The following is a 19,612-nucleotide window of genomic DNA, read 5'->3' as shown; positions in this document are numbered from 1 at the left end:
ATAATTGTACTATAGTAATAGCAATATAATTGTACTATAATAATAGTAATATACATATATCACTCCACCACTTCACACCCTGACTGCATCCACATATCACTCCACCACCTGACAGCATCCACATATCACTCCACCACCTGACTGCATCCACATATCACTCCACCACCTGACTGCATCCACATATCACTCCACCACTTCACACCCTGACTGCATCCACATATCACTCCACCACCTGACTGCATCCACATATCACTCCACCACCTGACAGCATCCACATATCACTCCACCACCTGACAGCATCCACATATCACTCCACCACTCCACCACCTGACTGCATCCACATATCACTCCACCACTCCACCACCTGACTGCATCCACATATCACTCCACCACGTTACACCCTGACTGCTGGGCTGAATCATAGACTCTCCGCTCAGAGGAACCCATTTCTGTTGCTGCCCTCTCAGTAACCTCTATAGTGGTGCCCATTTCTGTTGCTGCCCTCTCAGTAACCTCTATAGTGGTGCCCATTTCTGTTGCTGCCCTCTCAGTAACCTCTATAGTGGTGCCCATTTCTGTTGCTGCCCTCTCAGTAACCTCTATAGTGGTGCCCATTTCTGTTGCTGCCCTCTCAGTAACCTCTATAGTGGTGCCCATTTCTGTTGCTGCCCTCTCAGTAACCTCTATAGTGGTGCCCATTTCTGTTGCTGCCCTCTCAGTAACCTCTATAGTGGTGCCCATTTCTGTTGCTGCCCTCTCAGTAACCTCTATAGTGGTGCCCATTTCTGTTGCTGCCCTCTCAGTAACCTCTATAGTGGTGCCCATTTCTGTTGCTGCCCTCTCAGTAACCTCTATAGTGGTGCCCATTTCTGTTGCTGCCCTCTCAGTAACCTCTATAGTGGTGCCCATTTCTGTTGCTGCCCTCTCAGTAACCTCTATAGTGGTGCCCATTTCTGTTGCTGCCCTCTCAGTAACCTCTATAGTGGTGCCCATTTCTGTTGCTGCCCTCTCAGTAACCTCTATAGTGGTGCCCATTTCTGTTGCTGCCCTCTCAGTAACCTCTATAGTGGTGCCCATTTCTGTTGCTGCCCTCTCAGTAACCTCTATAGTTGTTTCCATTTCAGCCTTGAAACCTAAGTATATCCCAGCACTCCATTTCAACTGTGAACTTCTGTATGCGTGTGCGTGCGTGCGTGTGTGTGTGTGCGTGTGTGTGCGTGTGTGTGCGTGTGTGTGCGTGTGTGTGTTCCATTTAAAGGGAAAGGTGGGGATACCTAGTCAGTTGTACAACTGAATGCATTCAACTGAAATGTGTCTTCCTCATTTAACCCAACCCCTCTGAATCAGAGAGGTGTGTCTTCCTCATTTAACCCAACCCCTCTGAATCAGAGAGGTGTGTCTTCCTCATTTAACCCAACCCCTCTGAATCAGAGAGGTGTGTCTTCCTCATTTAACCCAACCCCTCTGAATCAGAGAGGTGTGTCTTCCTCATTTAACCCAACCCCTCTGAATCAGAGAGGTGTGTCTTCCTCATTTAACCCAACCCCTCTGAATCAGAGAGGTGTGTCTCCCTCATTTAACCCAACCCCTCTGAATCAGAGAGGTGCTGTGGGGGGCTGCCTTAATCGACATCCACGTCTTCGGCGCCCGGGGGAACAGTGGGTTAACTGCCTTGCTCAGGGGGCCAAAACGACCGATTTTTACCTTTGTCAGGTCGGGGATTCGATCCAGCAGCCACTAGCTCTAACCACTTGTTTACCTGTGACCTTCTCTGTGAAAGATTCCCCTGTCGTCTAACAACCCCAGTGACAACCCCACGTTCTGTTCACAGGCAGCCCCTCGTCACCATAGCAACCTGTACTGTTGAACTGTAGGAATATACAGAACGTCCCAATGTCACATCCCATTCCATCTCGCAGGTGTTGTCGTCAAACTGAAAAATACATTTAAAAATAGATTTAAAAAAAAACAACATACATCCTTATTTCCATATGTCAACGATGACGCCTACATTGGGTGTTATATAAAATGGTGGATTGTTGTAGCAGCGTCTTTATGTGGAGGGCTGCAGAAGAGAAGCAGAAACAGACAGTCAGTCCCCTGCTATGAAAAATACACGCAACTGGGATCTGCTTGCCAAAAACGGGGACAGAGAGAGAGAGAGAGAGAGAGAGAGAGAGAGAGAGAGAGAGAGAGAGAGAGAGAGAGAGAGAGGTAGAGAGAGGTAGAGAGAGAGAGAGAGAGAGAGAGAGAGAGAGAGAGAGAGAGAGAGAGAGAGACAGAGAGAGAGACAGAGAGAGAGAGAGAGAGAGAGAGAGAGAGACAGAGAGAGAGAGAGACAGAGAGAGAGAGAGAGAGAGAGAGAGAGAGAGACAGAGAGAGAGAGAGAGAGAGACAGAGACAGAGAGAGACAGAGAGAGAGAGAGAGAGACAGATTTTTATTTCATATATAGTGCACCCTATTTCATATATAGTGCACCCTATTTCATATATAGTGCACCCTATTTCATATATAGTGCACCCTATTTCATATATAGTGCACCCTATTTCATATATAGTGCACCCTATTCCATATATAGTGCACCCTATTCCATATATAGTGCACCCTATTTCATATATAGTGCACCCTATTTCATATATAGTGCACCCTATTTCATATATAGTGCACCCTATTTCATATATAGTGCACCCTATTTCATATATAGTGCACCCTATTTCATATATAGTGCACCCTATTTCATATATAGTGCACCCTATTTCATATATAGTGCACCCTATTCCATATATAGTGCACCCTATTTCATATATAGTGCACCCTATTTCATATATAGTGCACCCTATTTCATATATAGTGCACCCTATTTCATATATAGTGCACCCTATTCCATATATAGTGCACCCTATTTCATATATAGTGCACCCTATTCCATATATAGTGCACCCTATTTCATATATAGTGCACCCTATTTCATATATAGTGCACCCTATTCCATATATAGTGCACCCTATTTCATATATAGTGCACCCTATTTCATATATAGTGCACCCTATTTCATATATAGTGCACCCTATTTCATATATAGTGCACCCTATTTCATATATAGTGCACCCTATTTCATATATAGTGCACCCTATTTCATATATAGTGCACCCTATTCCATATATAGTGCACCCTATTTCATATATAGTGCACCCTATTTCATATATAGTGCACCCTATTTCATATATAGTGCACCCTATTTCATATATAGTGCACCCTATTTCATATATAGTGCACCCTATTTCATATATAGTGCACCCTATTTCATATATAGTGCACCCTATTTCATATATAGTGCACCCTATTCCATATATAGTGCACCCTATTTCACCGGGCTATTTTGAACAATGTCCTATGAGCTCTGGTATAAAAAACAACAACTAGTGCACTATATAGGGAACATGCAAAAACCTTTGAGAGCTTGGTGGTATATTGAAGCCATCCGCCAGTCAATGAGATGGGGTCATCTTCATTATAACGTTCACCAACACCCAGCTTCAAAAATAGCGTTTCAATCGGTGACGTCGCTCTGAGACCTTGGACTAGTTGTTCCCCCCCTTTGCTCTGCAAGGGCCGCGGTTTTTGTGGCGCGATGGGTAACGATGCTTCAGAGGATGTCTGTTGTCGTTGTGTGCAGAGGGTCCCTGGTTCGGGGCGAGGAGAGGGACGGAAGCTATACTGTTACACCTATGTTTTTGCCAGAAGTAATTTGATTCTATGTATTCTATGTAGTGGTCCTTCTGTGGCTCAGTTGGTAGAGCATGGCGCTTGTAACGCCAGGGTAGTGGGTTCGATTCCCGGGACCACCCATACGTAGAATGTATGCACACATGACTGTAAGTCGCTTTGGATAAAAGCGTCAGCTAAATGGCATATATTATATTATATTATATTATTATTCTTCAATCACAACTGTTTTCTGACCTGCTGTTCCTTCTGGGTTTTTTTTTTAATTAGTGCATTTCGGTAACTGTTTTAGTGTTCTGGGTCTCTTCATTTGTTGGTTGGATAGGTTTTTAGGTTGTTTCACTCTTCATCAAACCATTTCTCATTGCTGTTAATTTTCTTAGGTTTTCTGCTTGATTTTGTATTTATTTGCTATGTTAGCTGATATGTCAAATATACTGTTCAGGCTTTCTACTAAGTGAACACCTTCACTAATTGCAGGGAAATATTTTGCCGAGGAAGTTGTCTCTGAGGGATTTTTTTTTTCTTTGCTTGTCCAATTATTCTTTGCTTCTACACTATCTTCCTTCCATCGATAGCATTTTTTAATAGCATGCAGTTTGTTGTGCTTTGATGTCTCGTGGTTGAGTATTGTTCTGTTCACGTAGGCTGTGATTTTGCTGTGATCTGATAGGGGTGTCAGTGGACTGACTGTGTGAACTCTCTGAGAGACTCTGGGTTGAAGTCAGTGATTGTGTAGTCTACAAGGGATGAGTTGTTGGTGTACCTACCGTAGGAAGCCCCTCAAAGCATACCATTGACTATGTACGGATCCAGCATGCGACAGCTCTGTTTTTGTTGGTTATGTTGTCGTAGTTGTGTCTAGGGGGAGGGAATTCTGTCATCTCCAAGTACATTCAGAAAGTATTCAGACCCCTTGACTTTTTAAACATTTTCTAAAATTGATTAAATTGTTTTTTTTTCCCCTCATCAAACTATAGTTAGAGTGGAGAGGCGGCAGGGTAGCCTAGTGGTTAGAGTGGAGAGGTGGCAGGGTAGCCTAGTGGTTAGAGTGTAGAGGCGGCAGGGTAGCCTAGTGGTTAGAGTGTAGAGGTGGCAGGGTAGCCTAGTGGTTAGAGTGGAGGGGCGGCAGGGTAGCCTAGTGGTTAGAGTGTAGAGGCGGCAGGGTAGCCTAGTGGTTAGAGTGGAGAGGCGGCAGGGTAGCCTAGTGGTTAGAGTGTTGGACTAGTAACAAGTAATAAAATAAAACCTGTAGGTGTTTGTGGTTGTCAGGGGAGTGTGGAAGTCTTTTCGTGGTAGCAGAGTGGAAGTCTTTTCGTGGTAGCAGGGTGGAAGTCTTTTCGTGGTAGCAGGGTGGAAGTCTTTTCGTGGTAGCAGGGTGGAAGTCTTTTCGTGGTAGCAGGGTGGAAGTCTTTTCGTGGTAGCAGGGTGGAAGTCTTTTCGTGGTAGCAGGGTGGAAGTCTTTTCGTGGTAGCAGGGTGGAAGTTTTTTCGTGGTAGCAGAGTGGAAGTCTTTTCGTGGTAGCAGAGTGGAAGTCTTTTCGTGGTAGCAGGGTGGAAGTCTTTTCGTGGTAGCAGGGTGGAAGTCTTTTCGTGGTAGCAGGGTGGAAGTCTTTTCGTGGTAGCAGGGTTCACCACTCATGAGTTGGGGAAAGTGGAAGAAGCTTTTTTCAGCCACCCCCTTGGGTGTTGTTGCCACCCTTTCCTGCTGGGGGGGGGGTTGATTCTCCACTTGGGGTTGCTCGTCTGTGGGGCTGTTTAAGGAAGGGGTCTGGTCTTAGCTGCTTGGGTTGGGGGAATCGTCACCAAGAAAAGAGCTTCTCCTGCTGTTCACCCTCTTTGATTCTGTGGAAGTCTTGCTGAAACTGTTTGGAGTTGCCCTGTACCAATACTGTTCCAGACTTACAGGTTGACATTGGCTGTCTCAGAGTCCTCATTATCTGGGTACCCTGAGTTTGCACACATCGCTAACGCCCCCTCCCTTGACAGATGAATAGTGTATTAATATAGCACTGCGCCATGCCAGGGGATGATCTGTGTGGAAGATTAAGTTGCTTACGTTCTCATTTTTGTAGCAGTCAGCAAAAATAAACTGTCTGTGGATTGTCCACGAGGAGCTTCTTTTTCTACTCTTTCCATGCCGTCTCTTTTCTTTTCTGTTTTTACATCCAAAGGGAACTGTACTGTGATGACCTCAGGGGGGAAGCCATGGAACAAGGGGACCAAAGAGGCCTCTGCATTTGGGAGGCTGTGAAACTCTGCAGCCATTGTTGGTCTCAAGAGCTTTCACACCTTTCACTTTACACCTCTGTACAAATTGAAGTTACAGGGTATGTTTTGTCCTTGCAAGCTTGGTAGCCTTTTAACTTAGCATTCAGTCTTTATTAATTAAGTCAAATATCTAGAGATTATTGTAAGGTATTTTTCTTCTTGGGTTTAGAAGTAGCTTCAGACTAAACATTACTCACTCAGTTCCAGGTTGGATGGTATTTTGGGGGATTTCTGCTTCTTTTGCTGGTTGTTGATTTGCCAGAGAATTTGCTGGACAGTCATTGGCAGTAAGAATCCCTGGTAGGAGGAATCCTTCCAGGTAATTTGGACCAAAATCAGGTTGTAGGTTTGGAGTAGGAGTGGAGTTTTTGAAGTGGTTATGTTGTGGAGGGTTAGAGGATGTGGTCGGGTCATTTTTTTTTACCCTTTGGACAAGGAGAGTATACAGAATGTTAAGACGACACAAGGGTTAAAAGATACAAGTTTTGGCCTCTACAATGGCCTTCTTTAGAACACAGAAATAACAATTTGGTTGTGTTTATGAAGGTCTTAGGTAACGTCAGAATATTGCTCACGAAGCCTGATGTGTCTGTTTCCATCTATTGCAGTTTCATCCGTCGCTACAATCCATCAACATAATTGAGGTTTAAGGGAAGAATGCAGAATGCAGAATGCAGAATGCAGAATGAAGAATGCAGAATGCAGACGCCAATTCCAACCTTCCTCCTCCGTCGCTACGTTCTCCAACTCCTCAAATCGTCTCTCCTCCTCTCTGATGAAGACGAAACAAGTCATTAAGATAAACTGCCGCCCTGAGGCATGACCGTTGATGCATGTCGGCCAAGCTAATTTAGCAAAGAACACACACACACACACACACACAGAGAGAGAGTTAAGTATACTGTACGTACACTATTTCAATGTAAATACGTTATACATGAAATATTTCAAGTGAGATACTTGGTTTGTAATTAGTACACCACGGCCATCTCTGGGACATCTGTCTCTGTCGTAGATTCAATCCGTGTTGCTGAAGATAAATCCTCTTAAAGGCAATGTTCCTGCGTCTTCGCAGAGGCTGCAATGACTGTCCACTCTGCATATGTCGCTAGGCTCAATCGGAAAATTCCCTTTAAAACGTTATTGTGGTAAAACACAGATCTTCCGCAATACAGACTGATTCAAGCCCTCTGTGTTCATGTTGTCGTGTGATTTAAAAAAATATATAAACTAGATTTATGGATTATGTTACTTTGATTATATCCTTGGATTTGTTTTGTTTTTTTTGCATCTTAATCCCCCCTTGTACAGTCATTTCACAATAATAACATCCCAATTGGTTGCCACAAAATACTCATACTTGGAGTAATTATCACAGGTGAAAATATTGTGATCTGAGTCCGACAGACTATAGCGATGCTAATAAGTACGAATGATAGAAACTGGTTCTGAACACATGCAGTTGTAGATGAATATTATGACCATCGTCAACGTGTTATTGACGCCTGTCTGCGCGTATGAAGACATGTCTATATCCCATAAGATTGACTACTGGAGGTGCGCATGCCGGTCATTCATCCATAGCATCATATCATATTTGATGTGCTCTCTATTTTACCAATACAAAATATGCAACAACAGAAATTATTGCAATACTGGGAAAGCGGAATATTATCCATTTTTATATTGTCATTTGATCATCCTTCCTTTTAGTTAGGACTTGTTTGTTTGGATGTTTTGACACTTGTAAATATCCTGACACTGTGTTTTATCTGCACTATTGAACAATAAAGTTTATTTCAAATTCAAAATGGAATGTCTGCTGTCCAGACTGATTATGATGTAACAGGGGAAATTACCCAAAATGGAATGTCTGCTGTCCAGACTGATTATGATGTAACAGGGGAAATTACCCAAAATGGAATGTCTGCTGTCCAGACTGATTATGATGTAACAGGGGAAATTACCCAAAATGGAATGTCTGCTGTCCAGACTGATTATGATGTAACCCCAAAATGGAATGTCTGCTGTCCAGACTGATTATGATGTAACAGGGGAAATTACCCAAAATGGAATGTCTGCTGTCCAGACTGATTATGATGTAACAGGGGAAATTTATGATGTAACCCAAAATGGAATGTCTGCTGTCCAGACTGATTATGATGTAACAGGGGAAATTACCCAAAATTGAAATGTCTGCTGTCCAGACTGATTATGATGTAACAGGGGAAATTACCCAAAATTGAAATGTCTGCTGTCCAGACTGATTATGATGTAACAGGGGAAATTACCCAAAATTGAAATTGTATCACACTCATTCTGAAGTCGCCGGCGGGTCTACCATCTAGCCGTCCCGTGACCATGTACTAAAACAGATCATAGTTTTTTCTATATTGTTTTCTATGTTCACCAATAGGACGATGGTGATGAAAGTTGCTCATTAACCCTCCTGCTGCGTTCCGGGTCGAATTGGAACGATTTTTCTCTCATTTTGGACCGGGAACACAGAATCAATTAACGTTAATTAACGAACACAACAGGAGGGTTAAACTAAAGTTATCATCGTTTTCTTATTTGTTCATGCTAATGAATAATGTCAAATGATGCCATCGTCTCGTGTTATGTCTGCGTTATGATTTCTGGTCAACCTATTTTCTCTTGCCATCATTAATTATGTTTACACCAGAATGATCAAAGATACATTTACAAACTGCTGTGGAAGATGGTTTATGAAAGAAGAGTCAACAACCAAATATGAACTGCAATTAGTCATACAGTAGACTAGACACCACATCAGTCACACAGTAAACTAGACACCACATCAGTCACACAGTAGACTAGACACCACATCAGTCACACAGTAGACTAGACACCACATCAGTCACACAGTAGACTAGACACCACATCAGTCCCACAGTAGACTAGACACCACATCAGTCACACAGTAGACTAGACACCACATCAGTCACACAGTAGACTAGACACCACATAAGTCACACAGTAGACTAGACACCAAATCAGTAACACAGTAGACTAGACACCACATAAATCTCACAGTAGACTAGACACCACATAAGTCCCACAGTAGACTAGACACCACATCAGTCACACAGTAGACTAGACACCACATCAGTCACACAGTAGACTAGACACCACATCAGTTACACAGTAGACTAGACACCACATCAGTCACGCAGTAGACTAGACACCACATCAGTCACACAGTAGACTAGACACCATTTCAGTCACACAGTAGACTAGACACCACATCAGTCTCACAGTAGACTAGACACCATTTCAGTCACACAGTAGACTAGACACCATTTCAGTCACACAGTAGACTAGACACCACATCAGTCTCACAGTAGACTAGACACCATTTCAGTCACACAGTAGACTAGACACCACATCAGTCACACAGTAGACTAGACACCACATCAGTCTCACAGTAGACTAGACACCACATCAGTCACACAGTAGACTAGACACCACATCAGTCTCACAGTAGACTAGACACCACATCAGTCACACAGTAGACTAGACACCACATCAGTCTCACAGTAGACTAGACACCACATTAGTCACACAGTAGACTAGACACCATTTCAGTCACACAGTAGACTAGACACCACATCAGTCCCACAGTAGACTAGACACCACATCAGTCCCACAGTAGACTAGACACCACATCAGTCACACAGTAGACTAGACACCACATCAGTCACACAGTAGACTAGACACCACATCAGTCACACAGTAGACTAGACACCACATCAGTCACACAGTAGACTAGACACCACATCAGTCTCGCAGTAGACTAGACACCACATCAGTCACACAGTAGACTAGACACCACATCAGTCACACAGTAGACTAGACACCATTTCAGTCACACAGTAGACTAGACACCACATCAGTCTCACAGTAGACTAGACACCACATCAGTCACACAGTAGACTAGACACCACATCAGTCACACAGTAGACTAGACACCACATCAGTCACACAGTAGACTAGACACCACATCAGTCACACAGTAGACTAGACACCACATCAGTCACGCAGTAGACTAGACACCACTTCAGTCACACAGTAGACTAGACACCACATCAGTCCCACAGTAGACTAGACACCACATCAGTCACACAGTAGACTAGACACCACATCAGTCACACAGTAGACTAGACACCACATCAGTCCCACAGTAGACTAGACACCACATAAGTCTTGCAGTCTAGACACCACTTCAGTCACACAGTAGACTAGACACCACATCAGTCACACAGTAGACTAGACACCACTTCAGTCACACAGTAGACTTCAGTCACACAGTAGACTAGACACCACATCAGTCACGCAGTAGACTAGACACCACATCAGTCCCACAGTAGACTAGACACCACATCAGTCACACAGTAGACTAGACACCACATCAGTCCCACAGTAGACTAGACACCACATCAGTCACACAGTAGACTAGACACCACATAAGTCTTGCAGTAGACTAGACACCACATCAGTCACACAGTAAACTAGACACCACATCAGTCACACAGTAAACTAGACACCACATTAGTCACACAGTAGACTAGACACCACATCAGTCACACAGTAGACTAGACACCACATCAGTCACACAGTAGACTAGACACCACATCAGTCATATAGTAGACTAGACACCACATCAGTCACACAGTAGACTAGACACCACATCAGTCACACAGTAAACTAGACACCACATCAGTCACACAGTAGACTAGACACCACATCAGTCACACAGTAGACTAGACACCTTTTCAGTCACACAGTAGACTAGATACAATTTCAGTCACACAGTAGACTAGACACCACATCAGTCACACAGTAGACTAGACACCACATCAGTCACACAGTAGACTAGACACCACATCAGTCACACAGTAGACTAGACACCACATCAGTCACGCAGTAGACTAGACACCACATCAGTCACACAGTAGACTAGACACCACATCAGTCACACAGTAGACTAGACACCACATCAGTCACACAGTAGACTAGACACCACATCAGTCACACAGTAGACTAGACACCACATCAGTCACGCAGTAGACTAGACACCATTTCAGTCACACAGTAGACTAGACACCATTTCAGTCACACAGTAGACTAGACACCACATCAGTCATACAGTAGACTAGACACCACATCAGTCACACAGTAAACTAGACACCACATCAGTCACACAGTAGACTAGACACCATTTCAGTCACACAGTAGACTAGACACCATTTCAGTCACACAGTAGAATAGATACAATTTCAGTCACACAGTAGACTAGACACCACATCAGTCTCACAGTAGACTAGACACCATTTCAGTCACACAGTAGACTAGACACCACATCAGTCACACAGTAGACTAGACACCACATAAGTCACACAGTAGACTAGACACCACATCAGTCACACAGTAGACTAGACACCACATAAGTCTCACAGTAGACTAGACGCCACATCAGTCACGCAGTAGACTAGACACCACATCAGTCACGCAGTAGACTAGACACCACATAAGTCACACAGTAGACTAGACACCACATCAGTCCCACAGTAGACTAGACACCACATCAGTCCCACAGTAGACTAGACACCACATCAGTCACACAGTAGACTAGACACCACATAAGTCTCACAGTAGACTAGACACCACATCAGTCACGCAGTAGACTAGACACCACATCAGTCTCGCAGTAGACTAGACACCACATCAGTCACACAGTAGACTAGACACCACATCAGTCACACAGTAGACTAGACACCACATCAGTCTCACAGTAGACTAGACACCACATCAGTCACACAGTAGACTAGACACCACATACGTCTCGCAGTAGACTAGACACCATTTCAGTCACACAGTAGACTAGACACCACATCAGTCACACAGTAGACTAGACACCACATCAGTCACACAGTAGATTAGACACCATTTCAGTCACACAGTAGATTAGACACCACATCAGTCACACAGTAGACTAGACACCACATCAGTCACGCAGTAGACTAGACACCACATCAGTCACACAGTAGACTAGACACCACTTCAGTCACACAGTAGACTAGACACCATTTCAGTCACACAGTAGACTAGATACAATTTCAGTCACACAGTAGACTAGACACCACATCAGTCTCACAGTAGACTAGACACCATTTCAGTCACACAGTAGACTAGACACCACATCAGTCACACAGTAGACTAGACACCACATCAGTCCCACAGTAGACTAGACACCACATCAGTCACACAGTAGACTAGACACCACATCAGTCTCACAGTAGACTAGACACCACATCAGTCACACAGTAGACTAGACACCACATCAGTCCCACAGTAGACTAGACACCACATCAGTCACACAGTAGACTAGACACCACATCAGTCACACAGTAGACTAGACACCACATCAGTCCCACAGTAGACTAGACACCACATCAGTCACACAGTAGACTAGACACCACATCAGTCACACAGTAGACTAGACACCACATCAGTCACACAGTAGACTAGACACCACATCAGTCACACAGTAGACTAGACACCACATCAGTCTCACAGTAGACTAGACACCACATCAGTCACACAGTAGACTAGACACCACATCAGTCTCACAGTAGACTAGACACCACATCAGTCACGCAGTAGACTAGACACCACTTCAGTCACACAGTAGACTAGACACCACATCAGTCACACAGTAAACTAGACACCACATCAGTCACACAGTAAACTAGACACCACATTAGTCACACAGTAGACTAGACACCACATCAGTCACACAGTAGACTAGACACCACATCAGTCACACAGTAGACTAGACACCACATCAGTCATACAGTAGACTAGACACCACATCAGTCATACAGTAGACTAGACACCACATCAGTCACACAGTAAACTAGACACCACATCAGTCACACAGTAGACTAGACACCACATCAGTCACACAGTAGACTAGACACCACATCAGTCATACAGTAGACTAGACACCACATCAGTCATACAGTAGACTAGACACCACATCAGTCACACAGTAAACTAGACACCACATCAGTCACACAGTAGACTAGACACCACATCAGTCACACAGTAGACTAGACACCTTTTCAGTCACACAGTAGACTAGATACAATTTCAGTCACACAGTAGACTAGACACCACATCAGTCACACAGTAGACTAGACACCACATCAGTCACACAGTAGACTAGACACCACATCAGTCACACAGTAGACTAGACACCACATCAGTCACGCAGTAGACTAGACACCACATCAGTCACACAGTAGACTAGACACCACATCAGTCACACAGTAGACTAGACACCACATCAGTCACACAGTAAACTAGACACCACATCAGTCACACAGTAGAGTAGACACCACATCAGTCACGCAGTAGACTAGACACCATTTCAGTCACACAGTAGACTAGACACCATTTCAGTCACACAGTAGACTAGACACCACATCAGTCATACAGTAGACTAGACACCACATCAGTCACACAGTAAACTAGACACCACATCAGTCACACAGTAGACTAGACACCATTTCAGTCACACAGTAGACTAGACACCATTTCAGTCACACAGTAGAATAGATACAATTTCAGTCACACAGTAGACTAGACACCACATCAGTCTCACAGTAGACTAGACACCATTTCAGTCACACAGTAGACTAGACACCACATCAGTCACACAGTAGACTAGACACCACATAAGTCACACAGTAGACTAGACACCACATCAGTCACACAGTAGACTAGACACCACATAAGTCTCACAGTAGACTAGACACCACATCAGTCACGCAGTAGACTAGACACCACATCAGTCACGCAGTAGACTAGAAACCACATAAGTCACACAGTAGACTAGACACCACATCAGTCACACAGTAGACTAGACACCACATCAGTCACACAGTAGACTAGACACCACATCAGTCTCACAGTAGACTAGACACCACATCAGTCACGCAGTAGACTAGACACCACATACGTCTCGCAGTAGACTAGACACCATTTCAGTCACACAGTAGACTAGACACCACATCAGTCACACAGTAGACTAGACACCACATCAGTCACACAGTAGATTAGACACCACTTCAGTCACACAGTAGACTAGACACCACATCAGTTACACAGTAGACTAGACACCACATCAGTCACGCAGTAGACTAGACACCACATCAGTCACACAGTAGACTAGACACCATTTCAGTCACACAGTAGACTAGACACCACATCAGTCTCACAGTAGACTAGACACCATTTCAGTCACACAGTAGACTAGACACCACATCAGTCTCACAGTAGACTAGACACCATTTCAGTCACACAGTAGACTAGACACAACATCAGTCACACAGTAGACTAGACACCACATAAGTCACACAGTAGACTAGACACCACATCAGTCACACAGTAGACTAGACACCACATAAGTCTCACAGTAGACTAGACACCACATAAGTCACACAGTAGACTAGACACCACATCAGTCCCACAGTACACTAGACACCACATCAGTCCCACAGTAGACTAGACACCACATCAGTCCCACAGTAGACTAGACACCACATCAGTCCCACAGTAGACTAGACACCACATCAGTCACACAGTAGACTAGACACCACATCAGTCACACAGTAGACTAGACACCACATCAGTCACACAGTAGACTAGACACCACATCAGTCACACAGTAGACTAGACACCACATCAGTCACACAGTAGACTAGACACCATTTCAGTCACACAGTAGACTAGATACAATTTCAGTCACACAGTAGACTAGACACCACATCAGTCTCACAGTAGACTAGACACCATTTCAGTCACACAGTAGACTAGACACCACATCAGTCACACAGTAGACTAGACACCACATAAGTCACACAGTAGACTAGACACCACATCAGTCACACAGTAGACTAGACACCACATAAGTCTCACAGTAGACTAGACACCACATAAGTCACACAGTAGACTAGACACCACATCAGTCCCACAGTACACTAGACACCACATCAGTCCCACAGTAGACTAGACACCACATCAGTCCCACAGTAGACTAGACACCACATCAGTCCCACAGTAGACTAGACACCACATCAGTCACACAGTAGACTAGACACCACATCAGTCACACAGTAGACTAGACGCCACATCAGTCTCACAGTAGACTAGACACCACATCAGTCACACAGTAGACTAGACACCACATCAGTCTCACAGTAGACTAGACACCACATCAGTCACGCAGTAGACTAGACACCACTTCAGTCACACAGTAGACTAGACACCACATCAGTCACACAGTAAACTAGACACCACATCAGTCACACAGTAAACTAGACACCACATTAGTCACACAGTAGACTAGACACCACATCAGTCACACAGTAGACTAGACACCACATCAGTCACACAGTAGACTAGACACCACATCAGTCATACAGTAGACTAGACACCACATCAGTCATACAGTAGACTAGACACCACATCAGTCACACAGTAAACTAGACACCACATCAGTCACACAGTAGACTAGACACCACATCAGTCACACAGTAGACTAGACACCACATCAGTCACGCAGTAGACTAGACACCACATCAGTCACACAGTAGACTAGACACCATTTCAGTCACACAGTAGACTAGACACCATTTCAGTCACACAGTAGAATAGATACAATTTCAGTCACACAGTAGACTAGACACCACATCAGTCTCACAGTAGACTAGACACCATTTCAGTCACACAGTAGACTAGACACCACATCAGTCACACAGTAGACTAGACACCACATAAGTCACACAGTAGACTAGACACCACATCAGTCACACAGTAGACTAGACACCACATAAGTCTCACAGTAGACTAGACACCACATAAGTCACACAGTAGACTAGACACCACATCAGTCCCACAGTAGACTAGACACCACATCAGTCCCACAGTAGACTAGACACCACATCAGTCACACAGTAGACTAGACACCACATCAGTCACGCAGTAGACTAGACACCACATATGTCTCGCAGTAGACTAGACACCATTTCAGTCACACAGTAGACTAGACACCACATCAGTCACACAGTAGACTAGACACCACATCAGTCACACAGTAGATTAGACACCACATCAGTTACACAGTAGATTAGACACCATTTCAGTCACACAGTAGACTAGACACCATTTCAGTCACACAGTAGACTAGATACAATTTCAGTCACACAGTAGACTAGACACCACATCAGTCTCACAGTAGACTAGACACCATTTCAGTCACACAGTAGATTAGACACCATTTCAGTCACACAGTAGACTAGACACCATTTCAGTCACACAGTAGACTAGATACAATTTCAGTCACACAGTAGACTAGACACCACATCAGTCTCACAGTAGACTAGACACCATTTCAGTCACACAGTAGACTAGACACCACATCAGTCACACAGTAGACTAGACACCACATAAGTCACACAGTAGACTAGACACCACATCAGTCACACAGTAGACTAGACACCACATAAGTCTCACAGTAGACTAGACACCACATCAGTCACACAGTAGACTAGACACCACATCAGTCACACAGTAGACTAGACACCACATCAGTCACGCAGTAGACTAGACACCACATCAGTCACACAGTAGACTAGACACCACATTAGTCACACAGTAGACTAGACACCACATCAGTCACACAGTAGACTAGACACCACATCAGTCCCACAGTAGACTAGACACCACATCAGTCCCACAGTAGACTAGACACCACATCAGTCACACAGTAGACTAGACACCACATCAGTCTCACAGTAGACTAGACACCACATCAGTCACACAGTAGACTAGACACCACATCAGTCTCACAGTAGACTAGACACCACATCAGTCACACAGTAGACTAGACACCACATCAGTCTCGCAGTAGACTAGACACCACATCAGTCACACAGTAGACTAGACACCACATCAGTCACACAGTAGACTAGACACCACATCAGTCTCACAGTAGACTAGACACCACATCAGTCACACAGTAGACTAGACACCACATCAGTCACACAGTAGACTAGACACCACATCAGTCTCACAGTAGACTAGACACCACATCAGTCACGCAGTAGACTAGACACCACTTCAGTCACACAGTAGACTAGACACCACATCAGTCACGCAGTAGACTAGACACCACTTCAGTCACACAGTAGACTAGACACCACATGAGTCACACAGTAGACTAGACACCACATCAGTCACACAGTAGACTAGACACCACATCAGTCACACAGTAGACTAGACACCACATCAGTCACACAGTAGACTAGACACCACATCAGTCACACAGTAGACTAGACACCACATCAGTCACACAGTAGACTAGACACCACATCAGTCACACAGTAGACTAGACACCACATCAGTCACACAGTAGACTAGACACCACATCAGTCACACAGTAGACTAGATACCACATGAGTCACACAGTAGACTAGACACCACATCAGTCACACAGTAGACTAGACACCACATCAGTCACACAGTAGACTAGACACCACATCAGTCACACAGTAGACTAGACACCACATCAGTCACACAGTAGACTAGACACCACATCAGTCACACAGTTACAGTGGGGAGAATGTTCATCATATTAAAGGATTATCAGATAATTAACCATTACATCATTACACTATACAGCAGCCACTTAGCAGTTAATTAGATAGTCATGTATGTATAGATAACGATGCATGAATACCTAAAGGAAGAATCAATGACAACCACGTAAGAGAATTCAGGCTGGTCATCAATAATTCAAATATATTTCTCTGGAGTACAGGAGAAAGTGTTACTCAATAAAGCCTATTTCTTAACAGAAAACACATCATGTGACGTGATATGCAGAGCATGAACGGTGATAATGTTGCAACAAAGCAAAGCTGTATTGTAGTCTATGGGTAGGACCCCATAGCTGTATTGTACGCTATGGGTAGGGCCCCAAAGCTGTATCGTAGACTATGGGTAGGGTCCCAAAGCTGTATTGTAGACTATGGGTAGGGCCCCAAAGCTGTATTGTAGTCTATGGGTAGGGCCCCAAAGCTGTATCGTAGACTATGGGTAGGGCCCCAAAGCTGTATTGTAGACTATGGGTAGGGCCCCAAAGCTGTATTGTAGACTATGGGTAGGACCCAAAGCTGTATTGTAGACTATGGGTAGGACCCAAAGCTGTATTGTAGACTATGGGTAGGGCCCCAAAGCTGTATTGTAGACTATGGGTAGGGCCCCAAAGCTGTATCGTAGACTATGGGTAGGGCCCCAAAGCTGTATTGTAGACTATGGGTAGGGCCCCAAAGCTGTATTGTAGGCTATGGTTAGGGCTCCAAAGCTGTATTGTAGACTATGGGTAGGACCCAAAGCTGTATTGTAGACTATGGGTAGGGCCCCAAAGCTGTATTGTAGACTATGGGTAGGGCTCCAAAGCTGTATTGTAGACTATGGGTAGGGCCCCAAAGCTGTATTGTACGCTATGGGTAGGGACCCAAAGCTGTATTGTATACTATGGGTAGGACCCAAAGCTGTATTGTAGACTATGGGTAGGACCCCAAAGCTGTATTGTAGACTATGGGTAGGGCCACAAAGCTGTATTGTAGGCTATGGGTAGGGCCCCAAAGCTGTATTGTAGGCTATGGGTAGGGCCCCAAAGCTGTATTGTAGACTATGGGTGTGTGCCTTCCCAAATCATGTCCAATCACTTAAATTTACCACAGGTGGACTCCAATCAAGTGGCAGAAACATCTTAAGGATGATCAACGGAAACAGGATGCACTTGAGCTCAATATTAAGTCTCATTGTGATGTCATTATGGTGTATTGTGATGTCATTATGGTTGTATTGTGATGTCATTATGGGGTATTGTGTGTAGATTGATGAGGAAAAAGTTTTTTTTATAATCCATTTTAGGAATAAGGCTGTAAAGTCAAGGGGCCTAAATACTTTCCGAATGCACTGTGAACTTCATTGCGTTTCTATGGGAATAGTATGCAGACCTAAGCTTGTCGCCTGCCTTCCTGCCTTTGGGGGAAAAGACTCCCATTGTTAGGGCGGAGACATGAGCATTTCGTCATTATGTACAGATCTCCGGTTTCAGCCTCTTGTGAATTGGAAAGGAAAGTTGACAGGTACACAGTGCACTTTTATAGGATGTTAGATTGCCCCTAAAGTAAATGGATGTTTCTGCAAAATTATGTAATTAAACCTGTCTGAGTAAAGTCCTTCAAAACACTTGACAAGGGAACATGACTTAGCCACAGAGGATCATGAGCTTTTTAAAAATGTTATTGCTGTGGACTGTTGCTGTGTGGCTCCCGAGTGGCACATCAGTCTAAGGCATTTCATCTCAGTGCTAGAGGCGTCACTACAGACCCTGGTTCGATTCCAGGCTGTATCACAACCGACCGTGATTGGGAGTCCCATAAGGTAGTCGCACAATTGGCCCAGCGTCGTCCGGGTTAAGGTTTGGCCAGGGGTAGGCTGTCATTGTAGATAA

General features: G+C 44.3%; 1 protein-coding gene across 4 annotated transcripts in view; it reads left to right on the top strand.

Moving 5' to 3' along the window:
• fndc4a (fibronectin type III domain containing 4a) overlaps positions 1 to 7,853 on the top strand; it is a 91,229-nt gene extending 83,376 nt beyond the window's left edge. Inside the window, exon 6 of one of the 4 annotated variants that reach the window (XM_052524582.1) lies at positions 6,606 to 7,853. In XM_052524582.1, coding sequence (XP_052380542.1) covers positions 6,606 to 6,640 — 35 coding nt within the window. In that variant the 3' untranslated portion in view covers positions 6,641 to 7,853. The remainder of the gene's footprint in view (positions 1 to 6,605) is intronic. The other 3 variants (XM_052524581.1, XM_052524584.1, XM_052524583.1) reach the window with 3 other exon arrangements.
• The last annotated feature ends 11,759 nt before the right edge of the window (positions 7,854 to 19,612 follow it).

The sequence above is a fragment of the Oncorhynchus keta genome, chromosome 8 (genome assembly GCF_023373465.1).
Source record: "Oncorhynchus keta strain PuntledgeMale-10-30-2019 chromosome 8, Oket_V2, whole genome shotgun sequence".
Taxonomy (NCBI): Eukaryota; Metazoa; Chordata; class Actinopteri; order Salmoniformes; family Salmonidae; genus Oncorhynchus; species Oncorhynchus keta.
The sequence above is the reverse complement of the archived record's forward strand: the minus strand, read 5'-3'. Positions and strand labels throughout refer to the sequence as shown.